Source organism: Meleagris gallopavo, chromosome 8 (assembly GCF_905368555.1).
Source record: "Meleagris gallopavo chromosome 8, MGAL_WU_HG_1.1, whole genome shotgun sequence".
NCBI lineage: Eukaryota > Metazoa > Chordata > Aves > Galliformes > Phasianidae > Meleagris > Meleagris gallopavo.
In genome coordinates this window covers 699,688-718,513 of record NC_139411.1, presented here as the reverse complement: position 1 = coordinate 718,513, position 18,826 = coordinate 699,688, and the positions used below count along the sequence as shown (strand labels likewise).

General features: G+C 37.0%; 1 protein-coding gene across 3 annotated transcripts in view; it reads left to right on the top strand.

Moving 5' to 3' along the window:
• The window catches only part of NRG3 (neuregulin 3), a 357,744-nt gene that overhangs the window by 133,398 nt on the left and 205,520 nt on the right, over nucleotides 1-18,826 (top strand). For all 3 annotated transcript variants that reach the window (XM_085229478.1, XM_085229477.1, XM_085229476.1), the window contains exon 2: nucleotides 17,068-17,197. In XM_085229478.1, coding sequence (XP_085085604.1) covers nucleotides 17,068-17,197 — 130 coding nt within the window. The remainder of the gene's footprint in view (nucleotides 1-17,067; nucleotides 17,198-18,826) is intronic.

Below are 18,826 nucleotides of genomic sequence, written 5' to 3'. Positions count from 1 at the left end.
TCTCATCAGAAGAGAGGTATGTTCCTGACTTAGTTTTCAATTGAGTATCTAGCTGAACTTGCATCCAGTGGATGCAAAAAGAAATTCTTTAGCAATATCTTTACTGAGGCTTGATTCCTCTTGTTAAATTAAAGCCAAGTTAGCATGTTAGCTGCTATCAGCTAAAATCAGTTAAAAACATTACTAGAATATGAATGCTTTGATTATAGCAAATAAACCTAGGGAATATCCTGTCTAACTGGCTATCATAAATAGTGGCTCTCTAAATGTTTCTAACATTGCAAGGATCATTAACGCTATTCTGAAGCCTTTGGCATACCATGTTTGTTGTGATTGGAAATAATGAAGTAGCTTTTTGTTGTTTTTTTTCTATTATGTGTATTTAAGTGAACATCTGTGGTTCTTGAAATGCTAATGCTGCTAGAGGTGCCCAAAGCTAAATACGCACTGTGCCTCTCCACGGTTGGAAGTGTTGGGTCTGGCTATGTTTATACTATTCTAAGAATGTATATACCTGATTTTGTTTGTCCACTTGTTTCCTTACTGAAACTCTCAGGAGAGGGTTGTATGTTACAGTACAAAGTACCAGCTGAAGGAGACAAGACTTTAGTCTTTTATATTTTCTCCTTTCCACATACGAAGATGAAAAGATGTGCCAAAGTTGTTTACTGGGAATCTATCCCGTAAATCTGATCCTACACAACTTCTGTGTTCATAAAAAAGGAAGCCAAAGTGTTTATGTGTGAACATATGCATGCATACGCATGGAAAGCTGATTTGATTAGAAAGCAAGTGGGTGATGAATTTGATCTGGAACAGGTTGCCCAAGAAGGTTGTGGATGCCCCATCCCTGCAGGCATTCAAGGCCAGGCTGGATGTGGCTCTGGGCAGCCTGGGCTGCTGGTTGGCGACCTGCACACAGCAGGGGGTTGGAACGAGATGATCATAGTGGTCCTTGTCAACCCAGGCTGTTCTATGACTTGATAAACAAGTTGTAAATTTATTTATCAAGCACAGATCCTGCAAGTGATGACTGGAGGTTCCTTCTGATGGCACTCGTGTGTGTCTGTAAATGATCAAGCATAGAGCGTCCTCCAGTTTAAACTTGCACTTCTGCAAACTAGCGGTGTATAATGCTATCTGTTCCAGTGATACTATTGGGCAGTAGTGATATTATATGTATAGATTTCTGTATAATGTGATCTGAGGAGGAGACTCAAAAAAAAAAAAAAAAAAAGCCATAATTAGTTAGATTTTGTATAAGATACTTGCAGTTCAGAATGGATTTGGGAAGGGCATGGGTGTCTCAGTAAGTTCAGTTTGAAGGCAGTCTGGAAGCAAGTAAGGTCACTTGTATGTGTGTAGCAAATAAGAATGGTGATTTTAATTTTCTTTCTTCACTGATATGTCATCAATAGCATATGATACTAAAAGCATAGATGTTTGAAATGACTGCTGGCTTAATTATTCAATTATAGATTGTTTAATAAAAGCCAGAGACTGAAGGACAGAGAGATGGTGAGGGGATAGGATTTATCTGAGTAGTTCTGTACACGTAGTGAAGCTCTGCAAGGTACTCTGCTACGTTCATGGATTTCTTGTTGTTGGATGCTTTTTTTGTGTGCATTTTCTTCTTTTTTCTTTGAAATCTAGGGAGACAAAACTTAGGAGTCAATGATAACGTCCTGCATTTTATGAAGTACTTTGCCATAGCCCTGGCACTTGACAAACAATATCAATTTTTTTCTCGTGGCAATACAGCAAACACCAATGTGTAGAGGATGAGAATTCCAGATGCATTTTTAAGGCAGATTCTGTCCTGGTTTTTGCTGTCTTTTGATTTTTAGAATAGCCTAGAATGCTAAGATCTCAACTCTTGCAAACTCTCGCTCTTTAAAATGTGTCCCAGATAAAAAAAAATTGGTTAAAAAACACTGATCTTCAGATTTCTGCACTCATTTCAAGGAATGTTTGAAGTAAACAGCTTTTGAAATAATGCCGTAATATGAATAGCTTCCTGATTTGGCCCTAGTTTGTTCATCCATCTAATTCTGTGAAGAGATGGGAGGCTCCTGCACGTACATAATCCCTCCAGCACTGGAGGAAGGGGGATAGAGAACAGTGAAATGAGAGTTGCTGGAGTTGTAAGCAGTGTGGGGGTGGACAGAGTGGTGCTTCAGTTCCTAATTACAATTCATTAAAAATTAAGCTTTGCTCTGAGAGCAAGAGATGTGATGAGTCCTTTCTGACTTCTAAAATAGGGCAGGAAGAATTTGCACACAGAAGCGAATCTTTGTAAGACTGAAGTTGAGATTTTCTTTAAATATTGTGAATATGGCTGCAGCTGCTGGAAGGCTGAAGTTCAGCCAAATTCCATCAGTGTATGAGCTTTCAGCTGCTTGCCCGTTTGGGGAGATCTTGCATCTGCTTGAAAATACCACAATGAAGTGTGAGCCTAGAGAAATCTGCAGAACGTAATGTTGTGGTGTTGCACGCAGAAGGGCACTGTGGTTCTGAGCTGGAAAGCAGTACTCAAAGCAAGGTTCCTCAGAAGATAGTCTCAGGCTGGACATGCAGTTCATAGAATCATAGAATGGGCTGGGTTGAAAAGTACCATAATGATCATCTAGTTTCAAAACCCTGCCGCGGGCAGGGTCGCCAGTAGCGAGTGGAAAAGTACACAGTCAATTGTCTGCTACATAACATCACTGATAGATTTATTTCAGAAATTATCATTAGCAAAATTAACGAGCCATGTTAAGTAAATTATGATAATGAGAAAGTGAGTACATACAGATGAGTTGGCTAGTCTTGTCAATAAGGGCATGGCAGGGCATATCGCTCCTTCGTGTTTGCAGAATTCCCACCACTCATCTGGAGCTACATGACTTGCAGACACCTGTGTATGGTGTCTTGCTGTACTCTCAAGCTGCTAGCTTGCACAAATTCTGTATGTAATGAATGTACCAAGTTGGGTAGCAAAGACTGGATGTGATTACTTTGTTTGGAAAGTCCTAATCATCCAGTAGGAAGGAAATTAACAAGCAGTAACTGTTGTCTGGATATTGGATGGTACTAAGGCAATAGCAAAAGAAAATGCATGAACATCCTGAATTACAACGAAACACATTCAAACAGAGGGGGGAAAAAAAGGAAGAACATAGAGTAGTTGGCAAATGGAAAGATGCGAGCTGCCAAAAGGGAAGTAAAACAGTATTTTTACCATCTCAGTTGTTTTATTTTTATTAATAGATACGTATTTTTAGTCACCAGATGCCTGCTGGGTTGTTAATGCTAACTGGATAATCTGAAGACTATTCTGGCTTGTTCCAATTTAGCCCATCTTCCAGCACCTTACAGAGGCTGTTGCAGCACAACGGAAGTGAGCTTGAAAGACAAAAATTCTAACTGCCTCCTTTCCTACATTTGAACATATGTGCATCTTGTACATGCCATATGTGCATCTTGTACATGCCATGTAAAATCTTGTACATGCCTGTACATACTGTTTAAGGAGGATGGCATGGGATCTGTTGAACAGCTTTGATACTAATGAAGCCTTTTCTTAACCAGAAGATGGCTAATTTTATCCAACAGGCAATCGAAGCCAAAATTTTTCATTGACTTAATATTTCAGAGAAATTTGGATTGTGTGCTTTGATTTCCCTGTCTACCAGGGTTTCTTAATTTTTTCTCAAGTTTTAATTAGGTCCAAACCATTGCACATCATCTGCTGTTTTTGTTTGTGTCCTAAATTCACTGATACCTGAAAGAAATTAAACACCGAGGCAATGCAAAAGGCATTCCTATAACAAATAAGTACAGATTCAAATTGAAATGATTTGGAATTTTAGTTGGAGTACTTTCTACCCAGACTTAACTGTTTGGATATTTTGTTTTTACGAGTCTGTGTGTATATATTTCCAAGTAAGGTTAGTAATATTGATCGTATATCAGATTGGTTTTGTTGGTAAGTGTATTTGGAGAGAGTGGTGGTACACTCACTGGAGTTTAAGTGGCAGCTTCTGCTTGTGGAATTACGTTGTATGTTGATACAAAAAGGTAAAATCTGTAGATCAATATTGGATTCTTAAATATATACCTGGTATTTCAGTGCTTAATGAAATAGCATTTCCTGATTCATACTTCTACAGTCTTGAGGCAATCCAAGTTACGTTTCTGCTATGATTTAAACAAAGATCTTTATTTTCTTCTTTAAATTTCAGTATTTCCTGAGCAGACTTATCTTGCCCGTCTACATGGACGTACTTTGAGCATTCTGCCTTTTCTGTTAGATTTCTTCCTCGTTTTCTCTTCTGACCTATTTGATGTTGCTTTTCAAAGTTATAAATGTGAAAAAGTCATGCACTGTCATCCTTTTTTTTTCTCTTTTTCCTGTGCCTCTGATTCCACCCTCATTTATGTTGGCCTTGGTCAGAAGTTGCACAAGTGAATCTATCTTTGCCGTGTTAAGATTTACATTTGCAAACAGTTGGGCAAATGCTCTGTAGGGGAAATTATCTTCACATTTCCTTGAGAAGAGCTGAGAAGCAAATGTATCTTCGTTAGCGCAGGCATTTATCTTGCTTTGCCCATGGGTGCTTTAAAATTGAAAATGTATGGGCTGTGTAATAAACAGCGGTGAAGGACTACTGTCTGAGCACGCTCTCTGATACTTAAAGCCTCAAATAATTTAGTGTGTCTGTATTGGAGAATTTCATGCTCTCCCGTGACCTGAGCAACATTACGTGAGAGTTGCTTAGAAAACAACATGGCTGGAGAAGGAGGGAGGAGAAATGCTGTGTTCCCCAAGTGTTTGTGTCGGGACTTTTTGCCACGAACTGAAGATGGGATGCTGCTGGAGGAACTGATTAGCGTTAGGGTTCATCTCCTTTGAACTTCTGACAAAGATTACTGCAGTGTTTTGAAGCCATCTTCTTTTATCAGCTGATTTATCTTTTAGTTGTCCTTTTCCTCACTTCCAAGACTAGCAGTTGTGCTCTCCAGAGGGGATATTACTAGGATTTTTGCTACTGCTGCCAAAAGTGTTCTGGCACAAAATTGTTGTCTGAGTCAGCTTTGTAACATGACAAATTCTGAGACAGCTGCAGCAGTGCTATGTTAGCTGCCTACTGGGCAGCTTCAGAACAGACGATAAATCTCCTACTAGTTATGAAATGTCATTAAAATAGCTCAACACAATGGTTGGCTGTGAAATATTGTGCTTATTTTTCTGGTTAACGGGTTGAAGGATGTACAAGTGATATAAGTGAGAACAGTTATTTGTTAGTGACTGTGTGTGCTGTCTGTATTTTAGCCCTAAATAAGAATTGGACCCATCAAAAGGGGATGATGCACTTTTTGTTACCTTTTATTACTCAGTTATATATTAATTGCTTTTACTGCAGGCTCATATTCCATTGATCACAGCTATCGCTTCTGCATGTTTCTCTCCAATTCTGTTGAACTAGAGCAGTGAATATGATGAGTTTTCTGATTGAGAGATTGTAAAATGATGTCAGGTTGCCAATGGAGATGTTCAGTGTTGCATTTACAAAACTGGACATGTGTTGCTGTAGTCTTACAATTCTGGGGGCATTATTAATGCTACAGACTATAACTTGTAGTTTAATTGGCCTTTTCTTTACCAAACCAATATCTTCAGTTAAACAGAGCCTGCAGTCCTACTTTCTGTCTCACTGCGTTCCGTTCCTGTGCCCCAGCCTACATTTAATTTGCACAGGAGTGGAAATGAAGTTGTCAGTGCCATCTTGCAGCTACTCTCCTCCCCCTTAGTTTAGCTGTATCAGACACCAACGGTGCTGATTTGTTGAACTTCAAGCTGTTTTGTTGGCAAGCTGACTGCTTTGCAACCACCAGACTGGGACAGTGAGACACAAAATGTGTGTGATACTGCCCAAGGTAGGAGATACAGTTTCAACTGTATACTGAATTAATCCGAGTAGCAAAAGGGAGATGCATCTTCAGCTTGAAATTCCTTGCTCTCTATGAGCTAACAAGGCTAAATGCTTGGATTGGCACTTAATCCATCGGTGTGAGAAAACTAAGGAAGATGTTTCCTACATAAAGGTTATTTTCTTGCAAAGATGCTTTTATTGATAGATGCTTGCTACAGTTGTGTATAGTTTGTATTGTCTGAACGAATTAATTACAGAGTGGAGAGGACTGAAGGATGAGACTGGATCTTAATACTTCTTAGAGGGAGAGAAGAAGCTGTTGTAAACTTAATTCCTAATGTGAGCTAGGAGAAACTAAAGCATTTCACAAAATAATAGATGAAATAGTAAGTATTTGCAGCATGGAAATGTGTTTTTCCTGTGTTAAACATCATTTTTCCTTTTTTTTTTTTTTTTTTTTTAATATGAAAGTAATGAAAGTAATGGTCAGTTTGTTCTATCTCACTATTTGCATGTAATTTCTATATTTCAGGATTTCTGTAGCACTGGAGTTCATACTGTTAGAAACTCACTATGAAGAACCTTTATTTTCTGAACCTTTCTTTTATGCAGCTTTGGAGGCAGTTATTAAGTACTTAATTTCCTCCCCTCTATTACACTTATTTATCAGACAAATGAATATTTTTATTATAGTTTAAAAAAAAAAAGGGGGGGGGGAGGAGGAGTCAGAACGTAAAGCCTGCAAAATTCCTTTAGCTGTTAATGAATAGAAAAATAATTGTAGTTGCAGTAGTCCCCATGTAAATATTTTTTATTCACGCTTTAATGGGGACTTGGTAATGGGGCATGGTGAAGGTGTGTCGATAGTTGGACTAGATCATCTTAGAGATGTTTTCCAACCTTAATGGTTCTGTGATTCTGCACGCTGTCCAGGCTGACTAGTGTATCTACTAAGTTAAGTCATACCAAATCAAGCAGATTATAAACTCATGGAGAGTATCTTTAGTGTATAACACTGTTGTATTATGCCTACCCACAGTTACAACTCTCTTGCTCAGAGCTGGCTAAGATCAGTTAAAATTACTTAATTGAGCAGAGAATAGAAGATGGAACGCCCACAAGAAATTACGATTTGCAATTGTTCTGGCAGCAATAATTGGTGGTGGGATTTTATACTAGCACCAAATAGAGTTGTTCTGTTATGTTAACTATGAATGCTTGGAAGTGAGGCATTTACAGGTGCTGTAATGGTAACCAAAGCTCAGCGGCATTTTTCCCTCTTTTCTGTGTATGTTTATATGATGCTATAACCCCCGTGTGTATATAATAAAAATGTTGGAAAGTATTAGAAAATAAGTAGAATGCTTCTATTCATTCTTTAGGTCACTGAATGTGCACAGACTCTTCCTAGTGTTTCAGTGCTTCATGTGCTTCTGATGCTGGTGTCTCCAAAGGAGCTAACAATGTGGAAGATGCCGAGAGGAGAGGTGAAGGGATGGTTTATGAATTTGTTATCTCTGCTGAAAGATAGACAAGAGTTTCTTCTTGATTGTAGCAGGCAATTAGTTCTTGTATTAATTGAGTTTCAGATACTTTATCTTCTCAGTAGCTTTATATAAAAAAAGCTGTGTTTGTGTTTTGGTCACCTGCCAGTCAGCCTTGCTGTGAACCACCTGCATTCAAGGAGGAACATAGTGATATTAACTCCTAATGTAACATTAAAATTAATAGATTATATAGTGGATTTTAACTAGTAATTCTGTGTTTCTGTAAATTGCATCTTTTTGAAACTTGCTCATCAGGTACTGAATCTATTTGATATGAGACTTGTGCTTCTTTGCTCATGATGGCTGTACTGACAGCCTATAAAATTAGACCTTTACAGCAAATTGGGTGTGTAGAGCACGCTTTCAAATGTTACTTGATATATAGCACTGTGGCTTATGGAGATGGGGGGAAGACACTAGTTCTGAGTGTAATTTGCAGTTTACCTTATTGTCCACCATATGTTGGTGGCTGATTATGAGCCAGCAATGTCCCCAGGTATCCAAGAAGGCCAGTGGCATCCTGGCTTGTATCAGGAATGGAGTGGTGAGCAGGACTACAGGGAAGTTATCCTGCCCTGTACTCGGCATTGGTGAGGCCTCACCTCGAGTGCTGTGTTCAGTTTTGGGCACCTCAGTACAGAAAGGACACTGAGCTGGAGCAGGTCTGAAGAAGGGCAATGAGGCTTGTGAAGGGCTTGGAGAGTATGGCCTATGAGGAGAGACTGAAGGAACTGGGGCTGGGGAAAGGGAAGCTGAGGGGAGACCTTATTGCTCTCATAGAATATCTGAAGAGTGCTTACAGCAGAGCGGGGTTGGTCTCTTCTCACTGGTGACAAGTGAAAGAATGAGGGGAAATGGCCTCAAGTTGTGCCAGGAGAGGCACATGCTTTACAGAAAGGGTTGTTAAGCACTGGAATAGGCTTCCCAGAGAGGTGGTTGAGTCACCATCCCTGGGTGTGTTTAAAATCTGTTTGGATGTGGTGCTCAGGGACATGATTTAGCAGAGGGATGTTAGAGTTAGGGTTGTATGGTTAGGTTGTGCTTGGATTTGATGGTCTTTTAAAGTCTTTTCCAACCGGAGCAATTCTATCGTTCTACTTCTCTACAGAAATAGCTTGCTTTACAGTTGTAACCTTCGTGTCATTTCTTCCCTTAACTCCTTTGTTCCTAGCTAGCAAGATAGATATTTGTATGTAGGTGTTTATAGATAAATGTGTGTGTATATATGTATTTGTATTGGTTTATTCCACTAATATTCTCTACTCTAAGTTTAAGAACACGAGCCAAATAGTTTCGTCTATTTTAAGCTCCTTTTGAACCAACTTCAATGCATTGCAGAGTTGAGCAGAAGAAACTGTCACAGATAATAAGCAATGACTTAGGTTTGAATCACAGAAATGGAATGTATTTTTGTTTACTTTAAGTCAAGATGACATAATTGTACAGGTGTTGTGCCACTAGGTGCAGTGCCCCCTAACGTTCCTAACAGAACTCAGTCCTAACCGGAATACTCCAGTGTCAGTTTGAGAAGATGTGGTTACCCACTTGATGAGAAGCTCATAGCATGTCTCTTTTTCATCACGGTTCCTGGCATTTGGCTACATTGAAACACTGGGCAATTACTTACCAAAGTTGAAATTAATTTACCTTTCTATCTTATTTGCATTGGGAAGCTGTGTGCTATAGAACTGAGCAGTTCTATAGTGCTGACAGTAAAGTCAAGAGGATTCACAGCACATGCACTCCTCTCAGTACCACATCATAGTCAGGCAGCAATGCAAGATTTTTCAGGCAAGCATAACTTGAGATCTCTTGTACACACTAACAGACCAGGGACTCCTGCAAAGACACTTTAATTTCTCAGGCTTGTCTTCTATCTGTTCTAGAAAAATAAATTAAAAGAATAAAGAAGAAATAAGATTACATGTGTATATATATAATATTATTGAAAATGAAGACATGGGTTTCTTTATGAAAGGAAATTCTGAGAAGAACATCAGTGTTTCATAGCATGACTTTGCATCTCTGCACCACAAAAATGTCAAAATGACGAATGTGATTGTGAATAATTTCAGGTTGTCTACCTTGGAATAACGCACAAGTTCGGAGTTAAAATTGCATTTCTTATTTCCTTCACTTCTATTCAGTGCGTTATTTGACTTATTTGAATTCCTTGGAGGAAAATGTAAGACAAACAACTAATAGCTTCTTGATAATTAATATTTTCACATTGCAAAGTTGATTTTTTTTTTCCCTCTATAACTAGTAAAATCATTTCTATTATATATCTATTTTTAGTCTACAGTACTTTATCATTTTCTAGAAATGATTCATAAAATATCAAATATATCACTGGGTGATTCCCGTACAGCTTTAAGGGAATTGTAAATGATCCAAATGAATTATAAAATCACACAGTGCTGTGTTTCCAGAAGAACTTTCTGGTTCTATAGTGTATTAAGACTTGCAAATACTCATTATTGCAGATATTTCCTAGAAGGAAAGGAAGTTTTCTTTTAGTGTGGGTAATGTTAGCTGTATCTCTATGGGATGTAGTTTGCCATTACTTCACAACAGTGTCACCTACCCGGCTGCTATCTGTGACGTGATCACTGAGTAAGGATTAAAGGCATTGGAGAGGCCTGAATGGTTGAAAGACAACTCATATTGATCAGTGAATACCTGTTCAAGTATTCTTCGCTTTTAGGTTAAGAAATCTTGAAAGCAGAATTTGCATTATGCCAGTTGTCTACAAGAGTATTGCGTCCTGTTGTACTCAGCAGTAAAATCCCCTTTGCTCTTCTAAGCAATGGTTTGGGCATAACCCCAGACCTGAACACAGTATCTGATTTTCATAGCATTTTGGAAAGGTCTTTAAGGTCATTACCATCATTAAAAATGAAGCATTAAAAAAAAAAAAGTTGCCATTCTTAATTTCAGATATATTTATCTGAAAAACACTTCATTTCTACTGAGAAACCATCTCATACATCAGTGAAACTTTCTATATCGATTGTGTAGCATTTAGTTTGGGTTTTCTTACTTGTTCCCAGGGCATTGCCCTATCTGTCATTAGCTGGACATAAGAGAACCAAAAAAAAAGTTTCAATGAGAGCAATGGGGTACTGCAGCAGAATACCTGCTGTTAAAATCAAAGCTAAGTTGAAACCAGATGGTCATTGTGGTCCTTTTCAATCCAGGCCATTCTATGATTCTATAATCTCAGGTCTCTGTTGTCTCTTTCTCCTCTGGTCCTTGCTTCACCAACACAAGAGGGAGCAGATACTTGTGATGTAAGGAAAAGGAATACTTGGGACACTAATTCATATAATTTTCTTTTTGCTGTGTGTAATAATGGTTGCAACCCCACTTTTAAACTTGATTGGGTTATTTAGATCACTGAACTTCTTTTACATTTCCTTTTAAAATTTCCATTTCAGTATACCAAATTTGAAAGTACAAAGTTCTGAAGGACTTAAATTATTTACAAAGATCTCCAGCTGAATCCAGGTAAAAGTAGCAGTCCTCCCTAAGCAATGACATTTGAATTCTGTTGAGATGACTTGAAACTGAGAACGAAAAATAAAGGAAAATGATTTTTATTTAAGGTGACTTATTTCTCCTCATTTTTGGTACTGTTCTTGATATATTATGATTAAGCTTTGCTACAAACCAACATCCTCTTCAGTACCCAAACTAAGACTAAAATATTTCATCACAAACATTCTCATGCACTTTTCCTGTAGATTTCATACACAAGGTTTCATTTTTTTATCCATTGCAGAGCACAGATGTCATGTTGCAGCTTGCTTCCTTATAGCTTCTTTTAGTTTACACAGAACTGTTCCGTTTGCTTGCTTTTTTTCAAAGTTTTGATTACATCAATGCATCAACTATATTTTGCATTTCAGAAAAAGTCTTGTTTTCATTTGTCCTCTTGCTTTTATACTGGCCTGCAAGTCATTGAATTTAACTGCATTTCAGATGCTCTATTTAAGATAGAGTTGATCCATGTCCCTTTTTGGTGCAGCAGTGGTGTTCAGGCTTCTGTTTCCTCTGATGTTGCCAGTTCAGCTAGGCAGGTTTGAGAGGCAGCTGGGGTGAAAGGAAAGAGCAGCAGTGCAGGGGATCTGTAGGCACAATTTCTGCTACCCCACTTATTCACATTGTGAATTTAATTCAGGTCAATTAATGAGAAGCTCTACAAAGGCCACCTGAATACATGGCTGACTGGCAGAAGCACTTTGTGCCTAGAGCTCCCATCATAGTCGTCATGACTCAATTTAGAAAATAACTCCTTGCATTGAACGCTAAAGCCTTTTAGAGCTTTAGTTACTTGTGTTGCTGCGTCACCTGGCCACTGAACTTTGGAGAAACCCTTTTGTGTCCTATGGGCTCTTTCCTGATTTGTCTTGCATTTATTCAGCTCTCAATAATTTCAGTTTGAGCAGTACAAGGGAACAGGAGTGATGTGCAGTTCTGCACGTACGTACAGAAATGTCATCGTATTCAGGATTCGATTTTTAAATTCTGGTTAGAAGTGGCCAAGTAAACATGTTCTGCTTTATTTCCTTTTTTTTTTGAGTTTCAGATGCAAAATATATATAATGAGGTGGGCATTTTCACAGATGTTTTCTTGGCTTGTCTTTTTCCAAGTTGAGAAAGCCGAGAGATAGTTCAGTATGTAAGAGGTTTGCATCCAGCAAGCAGCTCTCTAGAGCGCAGAATATTTTGCTAATAGCACAGTAGTAACTTGAAAGTCCTTTAATAGGTAGATAGCTCTGAGAGTTATGCCTCCTAGTCTTCCTATCAGAGCTAAGCAGATGCAAAAATATCAATAACAGCGTTAGGGCAAATTCTTAGCTACAAGATTAGCTACAAAATACTATTTTTCAAGTTAGTTACAGAATCACAGAATTGTAAGGATTGGAAGGGACCTCTTGGAGGTCACTTAGTCCAACTCCCCTACAGAAGGTAGTACAAGAAAGTGTCCAGATGGGTTTTGAATATTTCTTTGAATATCTCAAAAGAAGGATATTCCAGAACCTCTCCGTGCAGCCTGTTCCAGTGCTCTGGCACTCTCACAGTTTAATAAGCAAATTGTTCATAGTGTTTCAGTGGAACTTCCTGTGTTCCCGTTTGTGCCCATTTCCCCTCGTTCTATATGATTCTGTATTTTCTGGCAGTTCAGTCTCTACTGCCATACCACCAATAGCCATCTCTGATGTGGTAGGCCAACGTAATAAATAAGGAGGCTTTACTTTCAGCAATTTTAAGTACTTTATAGTTTAGTTTAATGATATAAACATATGTTGTCAGTAGGAGCTCTTTTTTTAATAGGTTTTGTTTTCTGTAACTGGAGTTGTGTGATAGGAAGAAATGCAATTTTTTTTGCTTTCTTTTTGGTAGTGCATTTAAAAATGTGATCCTTGAATTAAATTAAGCACCTCACTTTTTTTTTTTTTTGTAGTATTAGTCAACAGCTCATAGAAATTATCAGTTACAGATCAATAACAATTTGCTAGTCTAGTTGATATTGAATGTATAAAGCTGACAATACATAATAGTAACTCAAAACAAGCAGAGTTTTACAAGTAGTTTTTCCAGCATGTAACCTCTAGCACAGAACCTGTATTTGGTCATAAATAGTCATCTCTAATGCACTAGGTTGCTGCTTTAGCCACATAAGTGAATGTTAATATGAGGCTTGCATGTCTGTCCACTGTTAACTTCAGAAAGGTTAAGCAGAATCTTTTTTACCTTGTTTTTCTAGGTTTTGGTTTTTTTTTTTGTCACTTTGTGGCAGCTACACCTGTGTATGTGGAAGAGCAGTTTAAGAGGAGATCAATGCTGTATGGATGTATTTTTTTTTTCATATTGTCAAAAAGTTATTTGTTGTTTGAGCTGTGTTCAGTAACATCTGTTTCTAAATCCAGAATGTGGCAAACTCAATGTGATGAGTGGGAATGCTTGCTCCTACTACAGACTACCTAGAAATAGCTGCCATGTATGTTACTGTTTTCCAGGGTATTTTAAGTCTCACGCTCTCTCTTTTCCTGCATTTGTCCTATTTAATTACAGGTTTATTAATATCAGAGCACGATACTGAAAACAATGACTCTAGTAGCCTTGAATGGGGGGGGTGGTATTTATAGTATCTATATTATGCCTTGTAGAGCATTCAGTAGATTAGCTGTAATGAGTCACCCTGTGCTGATATAAACATGGTGGAATAAATTAATGAGAGAACATAAAAATACCAAGTTGCTAGCACATCTTTATATAATAACACAATATAACAATATCTGAAAACTTTCTAATGACATTGTCTTAAGCACTCCCAAATGACTTTTTTTTCTTCCAACTACTCAAGGGATCTTCAAGTCTTACTTTGAAACCTGAAATCTTGTTCATTTCATATCAGAGACGTGACAGCAGTATGTCCATATCTGGAGTAGGAGAGTAGCAGATAAAGCTTTGCAGATAAAATGAGATAGTAAAAATAGAGCAAAAGCATCTAAGCATTCTTTATTCCCTTTTAGTTAGAAACATTCCAGCAGAAATCAATGTCCCCTGCTGCTTTTAGATGAAACACCTGGACACTTAGCAATTAAAAAAAAAAAAGAAATAGTGGTAGGATGGGGGAAGGAAGACTTTAGGGAGTTATGGATTTTTGGCATTTAAATACGAAATTTAAGGACATCTGAATGCTTAACAGAGGCTCCCTTTTGATGCCTATAGATGTTTGAGTCTGGCACCCATGTGCAAAGACTATGAATGAATTAAGCATTCACAAAATTATTTCATCTTAAGTTTTATAGCTGATAAAAAGAGAGCCCTTGAAAGAGATTCTGATTTGACAGTAAAATAGTGGATACTTCGCAAGCTCCTAAAGGTCAAACAAAACAAGAAGCAAAACAGAATAAAATCTATAAGAAAAGGAATTCAGAAAACTAGGTTGTCTCTACAGCGTTATCAATTGTTTTGTTCCTTACGTAGTTATGTTTAGAGCAAGTTCTTGGATGAATTTTTTCAGTATTGAATGAAGCCACATATATATGTTAAAAAAACAAAGTGTGACTAGGAATGCAATGTGAAACGAAAGCAGCAGCAGAATTTTAAGCTTTCTGAAAACTTCAGTTGCATTTCATAGATTTAATCTTGAGTAATACTGAATAGAGAAGTGAAAAAAGTTATACAGTACCAAGCCTCTGAAGAGCATGTTTAATCTAAAATTTGAAAATGCTGACCTTGACGAGGCAATTGTGAGTGGAAGAGGATCTTCCTTCTCAGCACACAGCAGTGAAGTAGGATGAGCACATCCCTACTGCGGAGATGTGCTGTGGGGTACTGCATGCCTCCTTGTTCTTCCTGTTGGCCTTCGGGGACGTCTCAGATTGCTTTGGTCTGTGTAACATGACTACCCTCGTAAGGGTATCTGCATGGGTAGTTTTTTCAGGGCGAGCTGACAAACCTAAGTGATCGGTTCTCTGAAGCATATGGAGCTAAAATGCTGCTCATCAAACACTTCTAGTTACCTTTGATAATCAGCATAATTAGCACAAGTGCTAATACTATCGTCATTTTTCTGTATTTAAAAGGAGTGGAAATAGATTACTGTTGTGTATGTGCGTGTATGAATTTATTACACAGATTTTCAGTGACAATGCAAATGTTCTTGCATGAAACTGACCTGAAAAGATGACTGGATGTTTGTTTCAACCTAAAGTTACTGTTGTTATACAGAACCTGATCTTCTTTTGAAATGTCAGCAGACATTCTTGTCTCTGTTTGCATTTACGTACGTCTCTTAGTTTCCAAAATTCAATCTGATACATTTCACTACAGGGCTTGCTTGCGTCCATTAAGGAAGAGTAGTTTTTTATAGCCTGTACCTTTTTCATAAGTTCCACTACTCTGCATTTCTGAAAGATGCTGACATTTATCATCTTCAGCAAAGTAACAGGGAGTGTAGCAGGACCTCTCATTCTAAATCTGTGTAATTATCAGAAGGGATAATGTTAATTATTTTTTTTCAAAGAACTTTGAACTAAAATAATTTCTCTTGGGGACGATGGATTATTAAAAGTGTTTTATTAATCTTTCTCTGCTTAGAATGGGTGAAAGGGAAACCTTTTAGCGCTGCTTTCCCTAAAATACTCTCAGAATTAATGGTTACACTGCAAGCTTCTTGGGGTGGAGAGATCTTTATGAAGTATCATTCTTTATTGTTTGTAGTTCATTCTTCTGAGGATGAAACAGAATCGATTAATTATTTTTAATGCACATTTGCTTACTTAGATATACCTGCGAAATCATACATATTGATGTCTACTAGTAATTCAGTGCTTTATTCTTCCACTTTGTTATTTACTTAGTGGTTATTTTTGTTTTCAGTTATAAGGAAAATACGTTGCTGTAATTTTCAGTTTGCAGTATCCCATGTGCGTCAAACACAGTCTCATTCCTCTGGCAGTAAAAGAACATTCCTGATTGTCTTTGATATGCTAAATTGTTCTCTTATAACTTCAGACTACATTAGTAGTCTACAGACTACAAGTAGGTCCTGCTCCTTCTCCCAGCTAAGTGAGTAAGAATTTAGGTTTTGAGAATGAGGATTCTGTATGAAGGATATTGCCTACTTTTAAAGTTATGCTTCGTTAGAAAATGCTGGGTTTATTGGAGAGAATTGAAGTGTTGTCTGTCAGACATCTTTCCTCCGACAGGTTTGGTGTCTTTATTTATCCAACTGGGTTGGAAGGGTAAAATAAATACATTAGAAGGCATGATGGCGTACTCTGATACGCTGATAGACTGTTCCAGATCTCATCATCTAACCATGCATTGCAAATTTACTTGTAACAGACTGTTCTGTAATTGACTTTTCTGAATTTTGTTGGGGGGGAAGACGGAGAGAAGGTGGCACCTACAGAAGATATACCTGAAATGAAATTATCTGTGGAGCCTTGCTTTTTTTTTTTTTTTTTTTTTTTTTTAATTCTAGGCCAGTTTTTGTGATAGGTGAATCAAAATAGCATTGTTTTTACCTTAGATTTTTCTTTCATTGCATGCGTTTGTGAGAGAGAGAGAGGGAGGTTTTCTTGTCAAGAAAAAAATACGTATTTTATTTAAAGCTGTATTGAGTTATATTAATATGAAAATAAACCTTATCTATTCTTCTGGTTTCAATAAAAAAGTAATAGTGGATGAAGGTGTATTAATTTGTTCAACAGCATTGACAGCTACCATTGTTTAAAGATGTGAGATCTGAGGAAAAAATGTGTAATTTAAACTTTCAGATGGCATGCTCTGAAAATTGGAAGTGGTTGGGAATTATACTGAATTTTGCTTTGGTTCCTCTTTTTCTGTCCGTATTTCCAAATGTAAGATTCGTTGTGTGACTCTTTTAAGAAACTTTATTGCTAAGAACATTGTTGTCACATTGAAGTTTGCTTGCCTTATGTTGTTGCTGTATCTTAATTATTTAGACTGTCTTGATCAGTAGAAGTTATTGAGATTACTTGTATTGAACATAAAAAGATTCAGTTTAAAAATATTTAGCCTTAAGGCATTTCTTTTCTCGTGTTTTTTTTTCTGTGTAGATACTACAACGTATTCCACTGAGCGATCTGAGCACTTTAAGCCATGCAAAGACAAGGATCTTGCATACTGTCTCAATGAAGGAGAATGCTTTGTGATTGAAACCTTAACAGGATCACATAAACACTGCCGGTGAGTAATTTGCTAAGTCGTTCATTTACAGAAATAAAATGTTTAATAATAGTCTGAGGAGACAGCACTGGAAAAGAATATAAGGATTTAGTCTTAGAATTTGCTGTTGATTGTCTCTCTCGCCATTGTGGTGGGTTTTTGTTGATTTACTTTTTTGCTACTGTGTAATATTTATAGATTTTTATTTTTTTTTTTTAAAAAAAGGTCATGAAAAACCAAGAGTTGAATTAATTTTATAGATACAAATAGTACTTGGTGTTCTGTTGATGTAAGCAAGTAAGAAGTATTGGGTGGTTTGTTTTTTTCTTTAAGCATAGAATAGTCCTCTGTTCCTGTAAATACCAGAAGTGTCTTTTACTTTGGATACTCAGAGTACAAATTAGTAATTGCTGTATGCACAGCTGTGGTCTTTAAGAGATGGAAAGAGTTGTTCACTTAGTAGTTTTAAGAATATGGTTTTCTTAAGTCAAATTAAGGCTGTCTGAACCTGATGGGTAGCTGTTCAGCAGTTTTTTGCTGATGAGCTTATATTAATATCAGTGAGATTCTTGAGTGTGTGTCTGAGTATCAGAAATGAAAACTGGATTGCCAGGTTACTCTAGATCTGGTGGCCAGTGAAATGGACTGGTTTAAAGAAGGTTGGGATTTTTAATGTTTCTTAAAAATAAGAAAAAAGGATCAGAACTATTCCAAGTCATTTAAGTAGAAGTGATCCACAATGAAATCCTGTATTTCTGATACTTTATTCTACTTTTAATTAATTGTAGTGTAACAGATGCATTTAAATGTATGCCTGAATTCTAAACTGGTGGTCCAAATACTTTGTGTGTGTGTGTGTGTGTGTGTGTGTGTGTGTGTGTATGTGTGTGTGATATAAATAATATCAAGTGCTTAAAATGTTCAGAAGCTTTACTGAATCATTTTGGACATAAGCAGAAGGTTGGTCAGGTAGGAGAAGAGAATCACAAAATGATTTGCACCTAGTATGAAAGATTTATGCTTGTCTGCTGACAAACATAAAGATGATTTCTAAAAATTTATTTTTGTAAATTCTGTTCTATTTTTCCCATTCAGTTGTATATGCTTAAGTGGTGATTTCCCCTCTGTTTTCTGTTTTATTATGCCATGTTTATTTAATTATTGTATCTTTAACTATAGAGAAATGATGACTTTTCAATTTGCATCAAAGAAATTTACAGGTATTGTTTTTTTTTTTCAAAGCAGATGTGTATTTCCTTCTTATAAACGATGAAGTATGAACAAGTAAACTACACCACTCAAATGTTTGTGTTTTTAAATGAAAAATTTAAATTGAACAATCCAATATACGTACATATATATATATATATATATATATATATCTGAGACCAGGAAGTAATGAATAGAAGAAAGCATTAGTCTGATAAACTCATTAAGTAATTTTTGTGTACTAGGTAATTTTTACTAAACTGTATGGATTAGACTGGCATATCTGCAAGAGTAGGTCTCATAAAAAGTCTGTCTTACTCTTGTTTGACTTGGAAGTTTTTTTTTCCCCATTGTTTGCCTTTGCCAAACTGTTGTTAATTTGCTGTGATTCTAATGCTGCCTTCTGTCTAATGGCTAGAGGCTTTCCCTCTGGACTTATCG